Below are 21797 nucleotides of genomic sequence, written 5' to 3'. Positions count from 1 at the left end.
GAAAAGGTGAATACTAAGAAATCAATTTATATATGTATATATATATATATACCTAGTCCTTTGATGTAGATTTCATATTGGAAAACATCGACTAGGAAGAGGACGACGTGAGTATGTGTATGTATAATCTTACGATACTCGATTATTATTAGTAATAGTAGTATTAGTAGCATTAATGGCAGTAGTAGTAGTAGTATTACTATCTGTATGTTGCATAGTGATATGATCTAAACTTGGTAAAGTTAAAGGACATAATACTTGATGAATTATTTCTGAAGTTGATGATGATGATGTATTCGTTGGTGATATTGTTTGATTGACATTAAATCCACCAATAGAATTAATGGATGCTAATGATGTAAAACATGATGATTGATTATTATTAAGTGAACTTGTAGGAGTTATACAATTCGAATTCGTTTGATTGAAATTTACATTATGATTATTACTATTACTATTATGATGATGATGATGATTTGGAGTATCTACTGTGAATACAGTAAGTGGAGATTGATAATCTGTAAATTCTATAGAATCTTTTAATATTGTACAATTTTCATTATTAGTTAATGTTGATACAATTCCAACTCCTGGTATTGTTCCACTATTATTATTAGTAGTAGTAATGATATTTCCTTCATTAGTAGTATTTATATTAATCGATGATAATGATGAACCAGGTCGTGGTTGTCTATTTTTAAGATGAGCAGCAGCAGCTACAGCACCTAATTGTAAAGAAGCTGATAATAATTGATTTTCTTGTTGTAATTCATGAACTCGTTGACGTAGTATACTATTCTCTACACGAATCTGAAAACAATAATAATTAATAGAAATACATATGATGAAAGATTGTTTTTATTGAATCAATTTGTTAAGGTAACTAGAAAGACAAATACAGTCAGTCAGCTACAACGTAGGACCACGCTCATATATGCATCCGTCCAAGTTGTCATATCTCGTTAGGGGCCACCTTGTAGCTCCGTTATTTAGCCCCCAAATGCCCTGGTACGGCCGAGAGTGGGGAGAGTCAGCTTTCCTTCTCCAAATGCTCTCACATGACCAGCGAATATATAGCCTCTACCAGGGAAGTCCTACTCACTGCCTTCTCGTGTCGTGGGTGTTGTTTACGAAATTGAGAGGATGAAAAGCGAATGTCCAGCAGGAGCATTAACCGGGTTGGTGGACAAGGCGAGTCCATCTACGGGAGTTGGAAAACCCTCATTCCAAACCAATGGTGCACATGGGCTGGCTCCAGGATCGTGAATGAACAAATGGCGTATGAACCAATTGTTGGTCACCGGCTACCATGAGACTGCATCTCCTCACGTTTCTCCACTGCCTTGTGGATCAGATCTTTAGATCAAAGGCTCCGGGTGTGGCCCCCTAAGAAAACCACCTGCTTCAGTCTGGGAACCTGGGCAGTATCACAGACCTCAAGCAAATCAAATGAGATTTGTATGGCCCATATGTATCTGGTGCTTCCTTGTACTAATATTTATGTGTTTAAATAAATAAATATATCTCGTTAGCACAAGATGAACACCGGATTCATAGAAATGGTTAATTTAGTGATGGTAGTATATAAAAGATAGGTTGTATATAAGGATATAGTATAGGAAGGAAGTCAGATATGAAGCAATTTTAATCTCAAGGTTTAAGGGAAGATAAAGAGTGAAAAGACAAATACGACCTACTACTGTTACTAATGTGTTTGAAAGTTTATGATGTGTGTAGATATTATGATACAATACATCTAACAATACACTAGCCACTTTGAAACAAGTTAACAATTTAACAAATCTGGGAGACTAATTCCGCATCTACTGCATTGTTGTTGGTGGTCGAACTTCTCAATTAGGATGATCCAACCAAGATATAGTGGCTGAAATCCCGACATTGAGTATGTGAGTGATATTTTCTTAATGTGCACCTTCCAGGTGCAAAGCACATCTACAAGACTGGCAGGACCCTGAAGCTGCACTCACTCTGGTTAGTAAGCAGATAGAAGTAATCTAGAAGTTCATGTTTACGCGTAGCTGTGTAAGTGTTGGTGGCGGTATGACTAATAAAATCTATTCACGTGTAGTAAAAACCAGAGTGGGTTATACCAACCTTGGCCATCTTTGACGTCTTCGTGATGTTAGTCTGTTTGCAAAAAGTCGGATCTACAACGCGTTGTTGAGAGCAATTTTGTTCTATGCTTGTGAAACCTGTTTACTCTTAATTGAGGATGTTAGAGACTTTCTGTGTATAATCATCATTTTCCAAGAAGGAATGCTGAATTTAAGTGCCATAACTATGTCAGTATTACAAAGGTTCGGCAATTTCTTTGAGCACATAGACTATTATTCAATTGGTGTCACTATCTTGAAACACCAACTTCGGTGGGTTCGACATACAGTACGAATGTCGTCCAAGCGAATTCCACATAGTGCATTATTTGCCAACGCTGGGACTGGTTAGAAGAAACAGACAATTGATCGGTGTATGAAATGAAACCCTAAAAGATTGCCATCGCTTGGACCTTCACGACAACCTTGTTGGGATCCTAAAGATAGTCCAACGCATTGGCTTAAAATATTGTTAAGCATGCCTCGGGATAAACACAAGCCAGAGGCGATCCTGTTGCAATTTTCTTGTAATTTCTTCCTATATGTGATAGGAAATGTTTAAGACTGAAGCATTCCATTCTCATTATATTTTTCTTCACTGAATTGCTTCTTCCATTAATGTAATGTTCCAGTTCATTAATGTTTTTATTCACTCACCGTTACTTTTATCATACTCACCTTCCTTCTATCCCCTTTACAATCACAATCCCCTGTTGTGGCGCATAGTTATTTTGCTCCCCTTTACATCAATATCTATTTATTTATAAAAACAAATACATAAACTAGGCCTAACCATTTGACGCAGCTAGGTTGTAGAGTATGGTATCACTAAAACGCAGAGAAGTGGCGCTATTGAATGTATAGATATGTGACAATAATAAAGTGTTTCCCTCGTACAACTAGTATATGAAGTGATGCTGCCTGTCCACAAATGAACGAAAGTACTAGGAAAATCCAGCTCTACGAATAACACACCTCACCTTACTATACGCATTCCGGACACAGGTGGTAAAGTCTTAAAATTACAAAACTAACACGTTAACAGCTAGTCACAAAACGTCTGTTTGTGGCCCGTTCTAAGGAGTTGTTCTTTAGGCACTATGGTAACGATCTCAGATTGTCAAGACAATTCACTAATCCACTTTTCTAGTTAGGAACTTCGAGAATAATATCCTTTCTTGATATTGGCAACAGAGTAATGACATCTCAATCAGGACACAAGAGCTAGTTCACAATCTAATCCCTTCATCAATTAATAATATTTCTTCCATTCCCATTATCGACCCTTCTCCGATAATGTTATTTTGACCGCCTGTGCAGTCAATCAGATTTACCAGGTGTATTTGTTTAAAATGATTCAAGAAAAGTGGATTTTAGGAATTCAACACATCAACACCATTATCATATGGCAAATGCCTAGACAACATTCAAGGTTGAAGATTTATTAGATAATATTTAATTTTGGCTGATTTTCATGACTGAGACATCTATTATACAGCTAAACACATACACACTAGTCGGTTTTCTTTGTTAAAACAATTTATGATAAGGATGTATGAAGTTAAGGACGAAGAAACGATGATTTATGGACGACCTCTGAGCGACCCCAAAAGGACAACACGAAAAACTCACCTACCTACTAGGGTTTAAACAGTATAAGAAAACAGAATCGGGATTTACAGTTAAAGTTAGGGTTAGGAATTAGAGTAAGTGTTTTCATCACGAACTGGCATCAACTATAATGCCAAAGCGCTATTTAACCATATGAAAGGATGAATTTCGCACTAAAGCTCAAGACTCATTATTTTATATATGATTGGTTCACTTATAAATTATAGTTTAGCCGAAACATCATTGTACGATATAGAAATTTCGAAACTTTCCACAACTGAAACTGATTCAGAATGAAAACCGAAAAATTAATCGAAATCTATAATTAGAGTAGTTGGGAATAGCACTGGAGATGAGATCAGTCTACACAAAATAGAAATGAAAGCACGTTATCCCAGCCTAACCTGAACCCGCCGAGCTAAGAAGGTTCAAAAAACCTCTATGTTTGACTATTACTGCCGCTGAAGGACTCCTGGCATTCAGTGGAAAAGTCGCGTTAGTAATATCAAGGTCTGGTGTAACGTATGTTCTGTTAGTGATTCAGTACTAATATTTAGAAAAAACTGAATTCAGTGTCTTAAACATGTATGATTATCATCGTAGCTGTTTCGATGCCATGTTTTTTATTATTTTATTTTATTTAAACACATAAATATTAGTACAAATGGGCACCAGATAAATATGAGCCTCACAAATCTCATTTGATTTGTGTAAGGGCTGTGATACTGCCAAGGTGCCCAAACTGAAGCAGATGGTTTTCTAAAGGGCCACACCCCGAGCCTTTGACCTAAAGGTCTAACCCACGAGCCAGTGGAGCATCGTAAGGAGATGCAGTTCCATGGTAGCCGGTGACCAACAATTGATTCATACGCTATTTGTTCCTTCAGGATACTGGAGTCAGCCCATGTACACCATTGGTTTGGAATGAAGGTTTTCCAACTCCCGTAGATGAACTTTCCGTGTCCACCAACCCGGTTAAAGCGCCGGACATTCTCTTTTCATCCTCTCAATTTCGTAAACAACACCCTCGACATGAGAAGGCAATGAGTAGGACTTCCCTGACAGAGGCTATATACGCGTAGCCATGTGAGAGCATTTGGAGAGGGAGAGCGGACTTTCACCTTTCTCTGCCGTACCACGGCATTTACGGGCTTGATGCCATGTATATTTTTGTATATAGCTAGCTATTTTTACATGACTGTTTGTATTTTGCAAAATCACAAATAGTTCAGTCTAATTTTTGGTAATCTGTGTAATGATGACATTAAGAAACTATAACTGAGAGGAAAGGCAATAAACTAAACATGTTCAACGACTGAAATATATATCATCTGGCAGACCGTATAACATATGTATACACATACACACATGCACATAACAACTTATAAATGAACAAACAAAATAAGTTAAAAAAACACGTGTAAACAAGTACTAATATGCTTGTAATAACAGTAATGGTAGTTAGTGTTAGTTAGCAAAACGACCAATGAATCTGACATCGTGACTGATCGACTGACTATTATTACACACACACACACATCATTTTTTGAAGTTTTTTTTATGTGCATTATTAAGACATAGGAGTAATTGAAATCAGCTGAAAATTGATTTATTGATTGTGATATAACACAAAGGGGTATAAGACATAATAATACAGTTTATCCTCCATTGGCAATGTTTATTTTGCCAGCCAAATCGACAATTTTACATTGTACCAATAACAACAACAACAACAACTACTACTACTACTACTATATATTATTATGAATAAAAGTAGATTGAGGAAAGAAAATCTAAAAATTATTGCTAATTGAAATAACAGTTGATGATGATTAAGATTATTAATATTTAAAAAAAATACAAATGAGAAATAATGAATAAATGCCCTGGTACAGTCGAGAGTGTGAAGAGTTCGCTCTCCCTCTCCAAATGCTCTTACATGGTCACGCGTAAATAGCCACTGTCAGTGAAGTCCTACACATTGCCTTCTCGCGGCATTACTGTTGTTTACGAAATTCAGAGGACGAAAACCGAATGTCCGAAGCTTTGACTGGGTTGGTGGATACGGAGAGTCTACCTAGGTGAGTTGGAGAACCCTCATTCCAAACCAATAGTGCACATGGGCTGAATTCAGTATCCTGAGGGAATAAATGGCGTATGAATCAATCGTTGGTCACCGGCTACCATAGGACTGCATCTCCTCACGATGCTCCACTGTCTTGTGGACCAGACCTTTAGGTCAAAGGCTCGGGGTGTGGCCCCCTAAGAAAACCACCTGCTTCAGTTTGGGCACCTGGGCAGTATCACAGCCCTCACACAAATCAAATGATATTTGTGCGGCGGATATATATCTGGCGCCCGCTTGTACTAATATTTATGTGTTTAAATAAATAAAATAAATGCGAGATTCAACTGTATCAGGTGTGGGAAATATATCAATTGAAGATAATGAAAGGTAGTCACAGAAACTCGTACACCTTCAGATCTCATGGAAGATTGAAGATCCTGGGGTTCGATTCTCAAGCTACTGGATTATAAAAACTCACCGTTGAGGATTGTCATACGAGGTGGAGACGGACGTTTAGTGCTTCAATGTTTTCAATGATTATTTAACTTAGATTGGTTCGCGATTTCAATAAAATATTACAAAAGTCCGGTGAAATTGGTTTATTCAACTACATTTTGTTTGGATACATAAATAAGGTTGATGAATATGATTGAAATTATCTTGCTAGTGCATAATGTAACTAGCTTTGGGTGAGAGACATTAATAAAAAGACGGAAAGAATATAGTTTATGGATGAACCAATCACATATAAAATAGTAAGTCTTGAGTTTTAGTGCGAAATTCATCCTTTCATATGGTTTAATAGCACTTTAGCATTATAGTTGATGCCAGTTCGTGATGAAAACACTTACTCTAATTCCTAACCCTAACTTTAACTGTAAATCCCGATTCTGTTTTCTTATACTGTTTAAACCCTAGTAGGTAGGTGAGTTTTTCGTGTTGTCCTTTTGGGGTCGCTAAAAGGTCATTCATAAATTATAGTTTTACCATGATGGGCTTTAATCGTCAGGAATGTTCTCGACTATTGTTTCAATTAAAAAACTACCTATTTATTCCATGCAACAAATAATCAGCTGAGTCAGAAACCAGATAGTGCGTAGATGAAGATTGTAAAGATAAGCACAACTCAATGGAAACACATGTAATCAACCTAAGAAGTATCATTTACAAATTGTGTGATAGGTTTTACAAAATCCAAAATTCATTGAATTCACGAACCAATTTAAGTTAGACAATTATTGGGAAAATAGAAGTACTAGACGGCCATTTCATTCTAGTACAGAACTCCAGGGCAGTGAGCTTTCACAACCTCGGAGCTTTGGTCTTGCGCACAAACCCTTAACCATTTATTAATTTGACCACAAAGATTGATACAAGGATGCACCAAAATATATGCGCCACACTTTGTCATTCGATTTGTGTAATGGCTGGAATACCGCTCGGGCACCAAAACCTAAGCGGGTGACTTCTTAGAGGGCTACTCCACAAACCTTTGGTCTATCGATCTAATCAACAAGGCAGTGGAACAACGTGAGGAGACACAATTCTATGGTAGCCGATAACCAACAATAGGTCCATACATCATTTGTTACCTCGGGATCCTGGGAGCTATATGCTATATATGGTTTGTAATCAGGGTTTTCCAACACCCCTAAGTGAATCCTCCGTCGTACCTATGAACCCGGTTTGAGTCAGAGCGGGATGTTAGCTTTTCGTCCTCGCAATTTCGTGAGCAACAATCCCGCCTCGAGAAGACAATGAGTAGCATTTCCCTGTCAGTGGCTATATATGCGTGGCCAAATGAGAGCATTTCGAGAGGGATAGCGGACTTTCCTCACCCTCAACCGTACTAGGGCACTTTGATAACAACTAAACTAGGATCTAATCGGTGTCCAACTTCATCTGTCTACACTGATACTACCATCATGAAACAAAAGATGAAACGACAAAAATAAACAAAAAACAACACTCAACACTAAACAAAAACATACTTGTTCAACTGCTGAATTAGCTGCTTTCAGCATACTATCCACATTTTGAAAATATTCACAGACACGTTTTAGTACAATACCCTTACTTTGATATTGTGATTTAGTTTGCTCATCCGGTGGTAATAATTTATACAACTCACTTATCCACGTATTAATTCTATCTCGACGTCGACGTTCAACTAGCATGATGCAACAAAAATAACAGAAGTAACAGAAGAATTTAAATATACTGACAGTCACGAAATAAAATGGAACTAGTCAATCAGTATAAATATATCAATTGCTAAATTTATACTTGGGTTTTAAGATAAAATTGTGGATATGTCTGACTGATGTTGAATACCGTATTTTTTGAAGAGAATTTGAGTGTTGGCTAATCTGGGTGTTCTATGCTCGAGAGGTTAGAATGTTACCTTGGACCGGCGAAGAGAACGAAAGTCAGCAACGCAACAACAGGATAAGTTGTGCTCCATGTCCCAGCCCTGTTAACTAGAGGAAGAAAAGCAGACTCAGAATGGGAAATATTCATACAAGCACTCGGCATTGTTTACTTGAATCTTCCCATTGATGTTTAGGACTGTGTTATAACTTGTGGCCGAGTAAATGCCTTGTTAACGTATGACGTGATAAGACCGCCAATCAGAGAGCAGCGAATTATCAATTGGAACAGTGACACACGAAAACCGTACGAGCAGTCTAGAGTAGGTATCGGTCCTGCTTTCCGCCTTGCCCAGCCAGTTAAGTCCAGAACACCAATCTCAGTCTCTGAGGTGTAAATCATTATATTTCAAACATACTGAGTTTATATACCTATCAAACTGACCACATAGTACCATAAAATAGAAAATAACAAGATTTAGCCAAATGTGGCTATGAATAGGGGGAAACAGTAATTAGGAAACTGGGCGTAATTCATGAATGGTAAATAGTATAATAATAGTATATGGGTCAAAATAAAGCTTATAATAAGGGGGACACAAATATGAATAGTTTAGTTATTTAGCGATTATACGATAAAAAATATACATGCATATTATTGGTCTACAAATGGATCCCAAAGTTACCATTCATTATCCTTATCGGGGCATAACAGACTGCAATTGGTCAGTCTCTTATTGGCGTATGAGCATATCATATTGCACAAGCAGTTGACTATCAGGACTCAGTATCTAAGCGGATAACGTGATGGCGTCTAAAGCGAGGGGTACTAGGTTCGAGTCACTGAGTGAACATTAACTCTGAGATGCAAGTACATCCAGCTGACGAGCCCCAAATAGGATGAAACGCGCGTCCTGAATTCCATTGCTAGTCACTATCCATCTTTGCTTATATTCTTACAAACATCCCAGAATAACGGATAACAATTATTGAAAAAGAGCATCTCAAGTCGTTGTGGTCAGGAAACGATATGCAATGAATGTATGAGGTCGAGAAATGAGATTGTTTTAAGAGTATTACGTCTAGGATAATACAGTTCGGATGTTAGCATTCTAAAACTTTACATTCTCTATAACTTCAACATCTTTTCGTGATATCCATTTCATTTACATAAGCTCCACTCTGATTGACTAGCCTCAGTGTCCTCCAAGGCCATCAACATTTATTTTAATTCTGAATAAGTAACAACATTAAGGGTGAAGAGAGAATATTCAGTGTTATTTATAAATAAATTATTATCTTGAATATCAACTGATATGCAGTGGTTCAAGTTGTCGTATCACATCAACATGACGACATACTGTGTTAATCGATGTAGTAACGATATAAGTGATAGTAGAAAATGTTAGACATGTGTGACATGATCTAAGAAGAGAACATAAAGTTCAAAGAACAAAAAACTGTACGAGAATCTTCAGTCAGTCACAATGTAGAACTTCGTACGTACGTACATCAGTTCGAGTTGTCATACCACATTAACACAGAGATGCAGCTACCGATTCAAATCCCATAGTGGTAAAAGTAGTAGGAGTATTAGCATTAATGTGAAAGATTAGGGTTTGAAGATGTTATTGAAGGAGTATAATACAGTGAAATAAATTTGAAAAGAGAAGAAAGATAGAGACATTAGGAATTCAGAAGATTAGAATTTGGTAGAACACAAAGAGTGGATGCACCTTCGCCATCGCAAACGATTTTGAGCCATGTCATTTAAGGTCTCCAACCACCGGTTGCTATCATCTCGCGAATCCCAACCAGGTAGTCTACACCTACCAGCATGGCTCATTCCACTTGTCAGTGACTTCATGGATTTGTGCCATGTTTTGGTCTGGCCGTCCCTAGCTTTCTTCCAACCTACTCATACACCATAAAACATCTCATGTCGGGGCAGTCGATGGTTGTGCATACGTAACACATGTCCCAGCCATCTCAACTGATCAAGTTTCACAACTTCATCAATCGATTTGCCATCCTTACCTAATACCCGTTTCCTAACAACTGCATTACTTACTCGGTGGTCCCAGGATATACGAGCAATGCTTCGAAGACACCTATGATCGAAAACTAGTAGCCTACGAATATCATCTACCCTTACCGGTCATGTTTCACTACCATAATCTTGGTACTCAATAAATATAAGTGAAGAGTAAGTGTACCTGCGCTACGATGACCCCACATCTTTAAAATATTATTGGTTACGCTAATAAAATGGACTCGAACCAGTTTTTTAACAGTGATAACAGTATCACAGTAAAGTTCAAGGTTTCTGAATGATTAAATTGTAACACAATCAGGGTAATGACTTGGAAGACACATTTTATATATGATCCTTTTTTTCCATAAAAAAAAACACTAGTCGTAAATACCTTTATACTGTTTTGTACCAACAAAAGAAACATGTACATATCGCCCACAAATACACACACACACGCCTACACATATATATGCGTACATTACACAACAATAGTGTGGTGAAAGTTTTTTTTTCTGTTGTTGCCAATTCAATATACTAAAATGAAAACTGAATAATAAATGCATAAATGATTGAATGTGATGTGGAAGTGAAAATTAAGAAATCGATTTTTCCAACTAAATGACAGTGGATAGATATTCAGACAGACAGACAACAACAAAACGTGTGTATATGCAAAAAGAAATTGGAAACAATCGCTATCTTTCCTTTATCATAGATCTATCCATCTATCTATTATTATTATTATTATGACAATAATAATTATTATTATTTCAATCAACAAGTGCGTTGTCGTTTACTACAACCACTCTACTATCACTCAAATTGCCCCCAAATGCCCTGGTACGGCCGAGAGTGGGGAGAGTCAGCTTTCCTTCTCCAAATGCTCTCACATGGCCACGCGAATATATAGCCTCTGCCAGGGAAGTCCTACTCACTGACTTCTCGTGGCATTACTGTTGTTTACGAAATTGAGAGGACGAAAAGCGGATGTCCGGCAGGAGCTTGAACCGGGTTGGTGGATACGGAAAGTTCACCTAGGGGAGTTGGAAAACTCTGATTCCAAACCAATGGTGTACATGGGCTGGCTCCAGTACCCTGGTGGAACAAATGGCGTATGAATCAATTGTTGGTCACCGGCTACCATGGGACTGCATCTCCTCATGATGCTCCACTGCCTTGTGGATCAGACCTTTAGGTCGAAGACTCGGCGTGTGGCCCCCTAAGGAAACCATCTGCTTCAGTTTGGGCACCTTGGCAGTATCACAGCTCTTACACAAATAAAATGAGATTTGTGTGGCGCATATATATCTGGTGCTTCCTTGTACCAATATTTATGTGTTTAAATAAATAAATAAATAACAATCAAATTGTATCGTAGAGACAGATCTATGGAGAAGGAAAGATAGCGATTGTTCCCAACTGCTTTCCACAAACACATTTATAAATAGAAAAGAGTGAGGCATTGTGTTGTTATTATTATTATAACAAGGGTTAAAACAAATTTGATCGATCAACAACTGAACAGGTAAACAAATCGAAATATCAACACTGAACACCACACACACACAAATGCGCACGTGCGCACGCAAGCTTTTGGACTCTTTTTTTATGTGAACTAATCATTTGCTTTGATCTGTTGAATTCAGTTCACAATATGTATGTATGTGTTTGTGGTGTGTGCGGCATGACCTAGAGACAAAATCAGGACGATAACAATTACAAATCACTAGTGCACTCATCTGAATACAGAGATATATGAATATCTACCTCTATATGTCAAGATTTTGCTTGATATATGCAGATGAGCAGGAATAAGAACTTATTCCAATAAGAAAAAAACACTATAGAAGCACATATCACGAAGTGGTAGCGTTTAGCTTTCGACAACTAACTACTATGTCGCAGGTAAAACGAGTACTGATCTGTATACTTTGGTTAGATTAACCTGGTGAAAGTAGCAGTGTCATTAACGTAAAATGACGACTGGATAACTTTGAATGTTTATCAGTAAAAGTGATTATTTTTGCCTCTTTCTGAAGGCAAGTTGTCTTTTGAAAAAGATTATATATACATTCGAGTTTAACTTGTAAAGAAAAACATATAACAAATTCATTTCATCATGATAAAGTAACACAATTATCGGTTATTAGTAAATCTCGCGAGTGCGGGATCGTGGATGCGCACTACTGAGGAGTAGTCCCACAATAGGACGAAACAGTCGTCCAGTGCTTCCAGGTTTTTCATGATGGTCTAGCTTCAATTGACTCATGATTTCAACTATAAAAGTACTGAAATCTCCACAAAACCCCTTCTGATCTATAATCATAAGCTCATTAGTGACTGACTTCAAGAGATATTTCCTTGAGTTCTAGTGGGAAGCAGTGACCAGTGAAGTTCAACCGAGTGTGTTGTAGAGATATCAACTCACTGAAGACAATTGGTGAACGGTTGCTCAAAATCGTGGATTGGTTGAAGTTAGACATTAACACCATCGGATGCCGGCTCAGTGGTCTATCGGTTAAGTGCTCTGACGCGAGACTGGTAGGTCCTGGGTTCGAATCTCACGAGGCGAGGTCGTGGATGCGCACTGCTGAGGAGTCCCGTAATAGGACAAAACGGTTGTCCAGTGCTTTCAGGTTTTTCAGGGTAGTCTAGCATCAATTGACTCATGATTTCAACTATGAAAATATTTTTTGATTAGTGGAACTAGATTGTAAACTAATAGTTTATTATAATGATAAAAAAGTTATTGTCATGTTGTATTATTCACTCTTAGTGATTTCAACTATTATACTAAGTCAATCCAGTTGAAAATTTGGTTGATGTGAATCCATCTCTTAATAGTCATTGATTGAATAACAAAATTATGCGTGAACTAATAAAGTATTAATGATAAAAACAATCAGAACAACTAATGAAGAACTTCTTTTAAAGGTCATCACTTTTGCTCCCGTGAATTATCACATGACAAAACCGTTAATCAGAATGTCGACTTATTTGACCTTGTCCCTGTACTAAATTACTGATGAGTTAGCTAACATAAGAAGCATTGAGTCAACTTTGAGTCTATTTTGGTCGTACTAGCCTAGCTTTGACCGTTTTGTCCAGAATGCCATCTCAGCCTTCATTGTGTGTAATTTTCAGATAAACATAGTTTATACACAAGTGAACCTGACAGCATCGCACCGTATAATAAAGAATACTAGTTATGAAGATCAAGCTAAAAGTGATCATGATTGTAAGAGACCGTAACTGATAAATTGGAAATAAGTTAATGCTAAATCGTATAACAAGCATCATTGATAAACAAGGAAGATCAGATGCAGATGTAAAGGTGAGGACTGGCAAACCAAGGACCACATTTCTACAATTGAAGAGCATATGGAACTCAAAACAACTCTCAACTAATTTCAAAGTGAGAATCTTCAATACGAACGTCAAGACAGTCTGTTCTACTGTACAGAGCTGAAACGTGGAGAACTACTACATCCATCATCAAGAAGGTACAAGTATTTATAAACAGTTGTCTACGCAAAATACTCAACATTCACTGGCCGGATACTATCAGCAACAGCGTTTTATGGGAGAGGACGAACCAGCTTCCAGCTGAACAGGACATTAGGAAAAGACGTTGGAAGTGGATAGGACATACATTAAGGAAACCACCAATGTGCATTACAAGGCAATCCCTAACTTGGAATCCGGAAGGGAATTGGAAAAGAGGAAGGCCAAAGAACACATTACGCCGGGAAATAGAAGCAGATATGAAAAGGATGAATGTTAACTGGAAAGAACTGGAAAGGATTGCTCAGGACAGGGCTGGATAAAGAATGCTGGTGGGCGGTCTATGCTTCTCCACGAGGGGTAACAGGCGTAAGTAAGTAAGTAAATCGTATAACAATGGTCTATAGGTCAAATCAAAGCTTATGATAAAAGGAATATGAATATGTATATAATCTAGTTACTTAATGGTTATCCAATAAGAATCTATGTAATAATAGTTCATAAATAATCTCTAGCAGTTACCATTCATTTATTCTTCGTTAGGATAAAAACAGATTAGATCCTCCTCTAGTGAATTGTACATGAACTGTTTTTAGAAGGCAATATTAAGGATTTTTTTAGTCACATTAATGAACAAATAACGATTGAATGAAAAATGACTATTTTGAAAAAAAAAGTCAAAAGATTTGTTTACTGAGTGGGAGATCATGAAGGATGAACTGATAAGGGCATGATAATATGGAGTTGACAACGGATTTTTATAATGACAGATGCATGTGAACATATATTTGTAAGTATAGAGGTGTTGTGTTTTTACTTGAAAAAACTTTGATCCGGATGGCCAGTAAGCAAAGTTAATCTCTTTCAAACAAACGTTTTACTATTATAGCTCAGTGTCATATGTTTACATCACAAACATAATAACAGTCATTTAGGGTGAAATACTTAATATATTATCAGTTATATGTTTGGTTAAAAGACATGGTAACGAATAAAACTCACTGTATGACATACCCCGACAAACGTTGAACTTTGACTTCTTGCAAGTAACCCTCTAAGATTCTACAAATGCACTCATGTGACCACGCATATATTAGCCAAAGAAGTCCTGGTCACTGCTTTCTCGCGGCAGGGGTGTTTCTTAAGGAATTGAGAGGATGAAAAGAGAATGTTCGGCTTTCAGACTTGGTGGGTAAGTACGTAGGATCCATCAGGGGGAGTTTAAAAAAACCCTCGTTCCGAAACCACTGGTGCACATGGCCTCCAGGATCCCGAGGTAACAAAAGACGTATGAATTTATTGTTGGTCACCGACTAACATGAGATTTCATCTCCTTATTTATTATTTCAACACTAAAATATTGGTACAAAAGAGCACCTAATACATATGTGGCACACAAATCATTCGATTTGTGTGAGGGGTGGGATACTCCCCGGGTGCCCAAACCAAAGCAGGCGGTTTTCTTAGGAGGTCACACCCGGAGCCTTCGACCTAAAGGTCTGGTCCACAAGGTAGTGGAGCAGTGTCAGGAGATGCAGTCCCATGGTAGCCGGTGACCAACAATACGTTCATATGCCATTTGTTCATTCACGATCCTGGAGCTCATGTGCACGATTGGTTTGGAATGAGGGTTTTCAAACTCCCCTAAGTGGATCCTACACCGGACATTCGCTTTTCGTCCTCTCAATTTCGCAAACAAGACCCTTGCCACGAGAAGGCAGTGGGTCGGACTTCGCTGACAGAGGCTGTATACTCGTGGCCATGTGAGAGCATGTCGAGAAGGATAGCGGGCTCCCCCTCGTCCTCAGCCGTACCAGGGCATTTGAGAATACTGCATCTCCTAACGTTGTTCCATTGCCTTGTGGATTAGATCGCTAGATCAAAGATTTGTGGAGTGGCTCCCTAAGAAGGCCACCTGCTTAGGTTTTGGTGCCCGAGCATATATTTTGGTGCCTCCTTGTACCAATGTTTATGTGTTTAAATAAATAAATATAAGAATAATTTACAATTTAACAGTAGTGTGACTATTGATATCTCTCTATATGTATATTATGAAAGATATTTATATTTTGAAAGCTTTACACACATTGGTAAAACTGAATTAAAATCTGGGGGAAAATGTTGACAGCTCTGACCATAGATTTATTGGTTCTAGAGCATCATAAGGTTGTTGTTAGCCGAAAAGAGAGAGAGTAGATTTGTAACTTTCACAGTATGAACTTCAATTGTAGCTACGAGATTTTGTCTAATAATATTGTAAATACTTTATTTCATACCAAAAAAAAACAAAATAGTCGAAGCTAGAACACAGTCATTAAACCATAGGTGATGACATGGTTTTCCTTTTACATGATAACATCACCAACCTGTTAAATTAGTTAACATCCTTCTTTCCAAATAAGAAATGTTAAGAAGGTTACTTGGAGAGAAAAAAAGTAGGAGATGAACAACTAACATCACATCATATAAAAATACATTAGATACGGTAGCGAAATTCTACTGTTAGCTACATTAATAAGTAATTCAAGTGAAGCGTGTTTGTGGTATGGAACTGATATTATCTCACGTGACGCTACTTTTTAATTAGCACGAAAGCAGATCAAAGAAAGTTTTCTTTGAAAATAATTAGTGTTGTATTGTTCGAAGTAAAATATTAGCTTTGCATAACATGTCAACACACACACTTAGGTTAGGTTATTGAATAAAGGCCATCAAAAATTAGCGCAATTTCTCTTTTTAAACGTGTTACATCACGAGAAAATTCCTAGGAAGATTTATCTTTTAAAGCAGTTAGATAGGGAGTTGTTAGTAAAGAAAACGAAGTAAAGTATCCTGCTCCCAACCAATCAGTCAGTCAGTCAGCTACAACGTAGGACCAGGCACATTTATGCATCAGTCCAAATTGCCATACCTCATCAGCACATCAAAATCAACACCGAATTCATAGAATTAGTTAATTTAATGGTGGTAATATATAAAAGAAAGGTTGTATATAAGGATATAGTACAGGAAGAAAGACAGATATGAAGCTATTTTAATCTCACGGTTTAAGGAAGATAAAGAGTGTATACACCTGTGCCATTATGATCGATTCTGAGCCATGTCACCTATAATCTTCAACCATTGATTACGATAGTCGCGCGGACCCCAACTAAGTAGTCTGAATCTACCACCAACATGGCTCAGACTATAAGTTTGTGATTTCAAGCACTAAGAGTTGTTACATCTAAAGACAAATCGCTATTCAACACCAAAAATCTTTAAAAAAAAACAACAAACAAAATATTTGATGCACTTATTAAAATGTATATGAAAGAAAACCTCGGTTAAATCTATATTTGACTATGATAGTAACACTTAACTAACACATAGTTTACTAGTGAGTTGAGTTGGCAGAGTCATAAGATAAAAATATGAAAAGATACAGTTGGATAAGATATATCTTATAAAGTATTAAATCACATGATCAGAAGTTTTCGTTATCAGTGTATTCTTTTTGTCAAACTAATACAATGTGTAGTGTATTTTATCGTAATTCGGAAAAATACATATTTTCCAAGTCGTAATCACGTCAGTTGAAGAAAAAAACATCCAGATGGATTATAACACAGCTGAGAATAAGAATGTGAACTTTAAATGGACAAACTTAGATAGATAGATTTCGATGAAGCTCTATGTGAATAGTTGGAAGAGATCTAGGTGATGTAGTTGAAAATGACAACGAAAATGCTGTCAAAAATGAGTATCAGTATCTGATTAATGATGAGAATATTTATGAAGATCTAGAACGTTAAACAAATACATGTAAACAATCAGTCAATCGTCAATATAGTACAAAACAGATTAAAACAGTTGTAGTACTAAAAGAAAACGAGAAACACTAAAAGTATCAAGAGTATGATTTGAAAAGACAGAAGGAAACGAAAGCATGTATGAAGGAATAATAGAATTCTATGTCTGGAAGAAAAGAAAAACTGAATACATCTGAGTCAGTTTGTGACCGATTCTGAGGCATTTCACGTAGTCTTCAATCAATAATTCCGGTTACTGAGAGGATGATCCCAGCCAAGTATTCTATATCAGCTAACAAGGCTAATATAAATTGTCAATAACTTTATAGACTGATATCATGTCTAGCTTTTTTCTAACCTTCTACACAATCTAAAATCATTCGTTGTTGTTAACAGTATGGGATTCAGTTGATATATACATCGAAAACATACAGTCGTAAGAAAACATTTCAGCGACTTGAAGATCAGTAGAAAACAAGAGGGTGATCAATGAGTTCGAGGTTGTTAATGCGATCTCTCTTTCTCTCTCTTCATAAAAAACAACAACATAGTCACATTGACAAAGTATGCCGAAAAATGCAACAAAACAAAATTACAATAATCACTGAATTACAAAATTATTTACCTTCATTATGGCTGACACGACGTCGTATATCTTTGGATTCTGGATTTAAATGTTCTAGATAAGTCGTAGAACCTGAGAAAACAGAAAATATTAAAATAGACACTATATATGTATATATAACCCATCAGTGGAAAAGCTAAAATGATAGATGTGAAGGAATAGGTGGGAAAGGTGATCTGATAATTCAATGCTTGTTACTAATGGCTCAGATCCATCCTATAATCTCAGACTACTTTTACACTTCAACTTGAACAATAGAGAAAAGGCGCGAAATGTAACAGCCTTTAAGAGTATACAGAATGTACACTTATTGAAATTTGAGAAACGGATGGATAAATTCATAAACTATTGTAACCATATGAATGAATGAATTTTGAGAAGACATCTAAGACGTTTTGAATTTTATGCTAAAATAAGGTGAACAACATCTCAACATCTGATTACTAATCTTTTAATTGAAATCATGAACCAGCCAATGTTAGACTACCATTGAAAACCTGGAGGCACTGGACGGCCATTTCGTCCTAGTATGAAACTCCTCAATATTGTGCATCCGAGATACCGTACGGCGGACTTGTACCCACGATCTTCGGTCTCGAATGCGAATGTCTAACCTCTGAACCACTGAACCGGCATCATGCGGTATTAATGTCTAATTTCAACTAATCTACGAAACTGAGCCACCGTTCACCACTGTCTTCAGTGTGTGGAATCATGGATACGCACTCCTTAGGAGCCCCAAACAAGGATGAAATGGCCGTCCAGTGCTTCCAGGTTTCCAATGGTGATCTAGCTTAAATCGACTCATGAATTCAACTGTTAGAACACAGAATGTCCTGAATCTTTATACTAATCAATCAGTTGATTTAAATCACTAGTAGATGTCACTGATGTTTCCACAGCTGTTTGTATATATTTTCAATCAACATCTGTGTCAACCTCGTTTTCAAAATTGCTCAAGTGTGACTTCAGTTGTTCATGGAATTTACCTTTGGCTTTCTTATCGCTGAGTTCAAATCTAATGGATCTTAACGTAGTTTTCCTGCGTCCAAAGAGGCGCAAGCACATGCGTGCTCGTATTAGAGCGTGACCGAAGTTCAAACAGGTATTCCAGAACGAGCGACAGTCTTTTATTGAGCCTCTCCAACGATGACTGATGACAATATGGTCTATTTGAGTCCATCGTTGGTTTGGTGAATGGGGTCTCCATGTTAGACGTTGTCTCACCTTATTTACTAAAATTAGTGTTTGCCAAAAATAAACGATTGTCTGAGCACAATTGCAACAGATTGTCACTATTATCTGTTCGCTGAGCCAGAATACCGAAATACCCATCTAAGTGTCTTTCTGTTATGTCCAAGTTACCTACTTAGACATTAAAGTCACCTGCTACGAGTACTATGAGTGTTTAGCTTTTTGAAGTTTAGTAAGTTTTCTGAAAAAATTTATCTTTCACTTCTTCCGGGCTGCAGTCAGTGGGAACGTAGGCAGAAATGACAAAAGGGCAACGATGTGTGTCATTATCCTTCCGAGTTCTTACGGAACCATTTAGCCGAACAGCATATAGACAACTGTTAACAGGGATCCATTTTAATAGGGCTTGTTCTGCCCTCATACTTAGTGTTATGCCTACACCCACCAGTCCACGAGAACTAGCCATCGGGTCGCCAGATAAACGGAGGGTGTATCTCATCGGCTCCCCGTTTTGGCGAGGTGAGGTCAAGTAAATGACCACACTAGGATCCTGTATGTGTTTCGGAGACGCAGCATACGTTGATGGTACGAGATTTTAGGGACTTAGCCAATGAAGCTTGCTGACCAATTTGACATAGGGTATGTATGTTGAAGGCTCCAATATGTAGTTTGATGCTGCGTTTCAGCACATCTGAGACAGTATTTCGCGCACTAGAATCGTTGGCCATGGTGGCCCTTGGGATGGAAGTCGATGTATGAGAAATAATAGGAACTGAAGAGGGAGATTCATTATAAATACAGTGTTCTTGAGTGCTGTTAGAGGTATGAGGGCAATTATCACTTCCCGGTTGACCACACCGTGAAAGGGTTCTTCTAGAGGTAACTGAAAAAGAAATTAAATTAGAAGTGGTCTTAGTGACCTGAGAGCGTGACCGCAGTGCTCAAGGGACAACTGCTTGAGGTCGGTCACACACGACCTTTTTGTGAGTAATCTTCTTGTTAGCTCCGTACTTGTTGGGACCTTACCGCCAGAGACGCATATCCGTGGGATAAGGCGAGGTGTGCATTTTTAGGGTCAACCTTTTCTAACTCCACCCCTCCTTGTGGGAAGACAGCGTCGCTGTAATGCTGATTGTCTGAAGGAAACACCTTACAGCCGTCACACCTCTATACAGTCAGCAGTACGACTTCGCCTTGAGTTTGCTGCTTTTAATCTTACCGCTCTTCAACCGACCTGCCTGGCATGGTAGGACCTTGAGGAACAACTGTTTCAGCCAGTGTAGCTTGATTGATTCATCACGATAAGCAAGTCCGACCACCACGTCAAGGTAGCAGCAACGCTCAGGGCGACGCAGTCACTTGAACCAACGTATTTTTATGTTAAATATTGCATTATGATTGTTTGTTAATATATGAAACAAAAATCTTTAGTAGGTCACTGCTGGATAGCCAACATCATCCAATCTAACTCAATAGACGATTTGATATCGTCAAAAGAAAAACACAAAAGGTATACATAAACACATATATAAGTGATTGTTTTTTAAGTCGCACTAACAATCCTCTTATAAACAGTTGAAAACATTAAATCTTAAAAGTATGTAATTTACATGAAATACTCACCCTTGACTTGTTCTGACCGATTGTTGGATGTATTTAATATTGTGTTTGTTACTGAATTTCTACGACATTCATCTATTGAAGTATTAGACTTAGATGATGTTGGCAACTGTGGAGTTTTATCTGAATTAGGTGTTAATGAAGTAGTAAATGTATTAGTTGCTGAAACATTTGAATGTGACACTGGTGATTGAAAATGTCCATTTGTTAATGAATCCTCTCCATTGTTATTACTATTATTAGTAGTAATAGTAGCAGTAGTTGTATTATTTGATGTGATATTATTTGGTACAGAACACGTTTGATTTAATGATAAAGAATCTGAAGATTCTTGTTGAAAGAAAGTATTATTTGATGTTGTAGAAGAGGCAGCTAGAACAGATTGTCGTACAGTTGTATTATGAGGTAAATGATGAGATAATTGTTGAGTATATGTTGGATAAGATCGGAAACGATTAGTTTCATCTACTAAAGATGAATAAGTATGCCCATTAGGAGTGTACATATCAGGATCGCCTAGAACAACACAAATTAAGAAAAGTAAAATGTACATCTTTAGATCATTGCTACTACATGAGTACAAGTACTATCATCGAAGTAATAATTGGAAATGACAAAATTCTTCACTGAATACAACAGGAGTGGGGGATAAGTGAGCTTTTTCAACCAAATAAATTATGATTTAAAAAACAACTATAAGGTATTGGATATAGATCAAATCCGCACAAATCTTGTCATTGCGTATGCAAAAATTATTAGCAGAAAAATTAATTCACCAGAGTATATAGATTTCTGCAGCAATTTGGAAAACTCTTCCGGTCTCCCACATTGTCCGAACATTCCATGTACCTATAAAAAATTGTTGC

The 21797-nt window shown here is 37.3% G+C and overlaps 1 protein-coding gene across 1 annotated transcript in view; it reads right to left on the bottom strand.

The window, feature by feature from the left end:
• Window positions 1-21797, bottom strand: part of Smp_170530 (upstream transcription factor 1, usf1, putative) — a gene marked incomplete at its 3' end in the record, with an annotated part of 39796 nt that overhangs the window by 1882 nt on the left and 16117 nt on the right. Inside the window, exons 5-8 of the mRNA XM_018791587.1 lie at window positions 20935-21054; window positions 18118-18189; window positions 7785-7963; window positions 259-810 (exon numbers count right to left, since the gene is read on the bottom strand). Of these exons, the coding sequence (XP_018647313.1) occupies window positions 259-810; window positions 7785-7963; window positions 18118-18189; window positions 20935-21054 (923 nt within the window). The remainder of the gene's footprint in view (window positions 1-258; window positions 811-7784; window positions 7964-18117; window positions 18190-20934; window positions 21055-21797) is intronic.

The sequence above is a fragment of the Schistosoma mansoni genome (genome assembly GCF_000237925.1).
Source record: "Schistosoma mansoni, WGS project CABG00000000 data, supercontig 0228, strain Puerto Rico, whole genome shotgun sequence".
Classification (NCBI taxonomy): Eukaryota; Metazoa; Platyhelminthes; class Trematoda; order Strigeidida; family Schistosomatidae; genus Schistosoma; species Schistosoma mansoni.
This window is presented reverse-complemented; position numbering and strand designations above follow the sequence as displayed.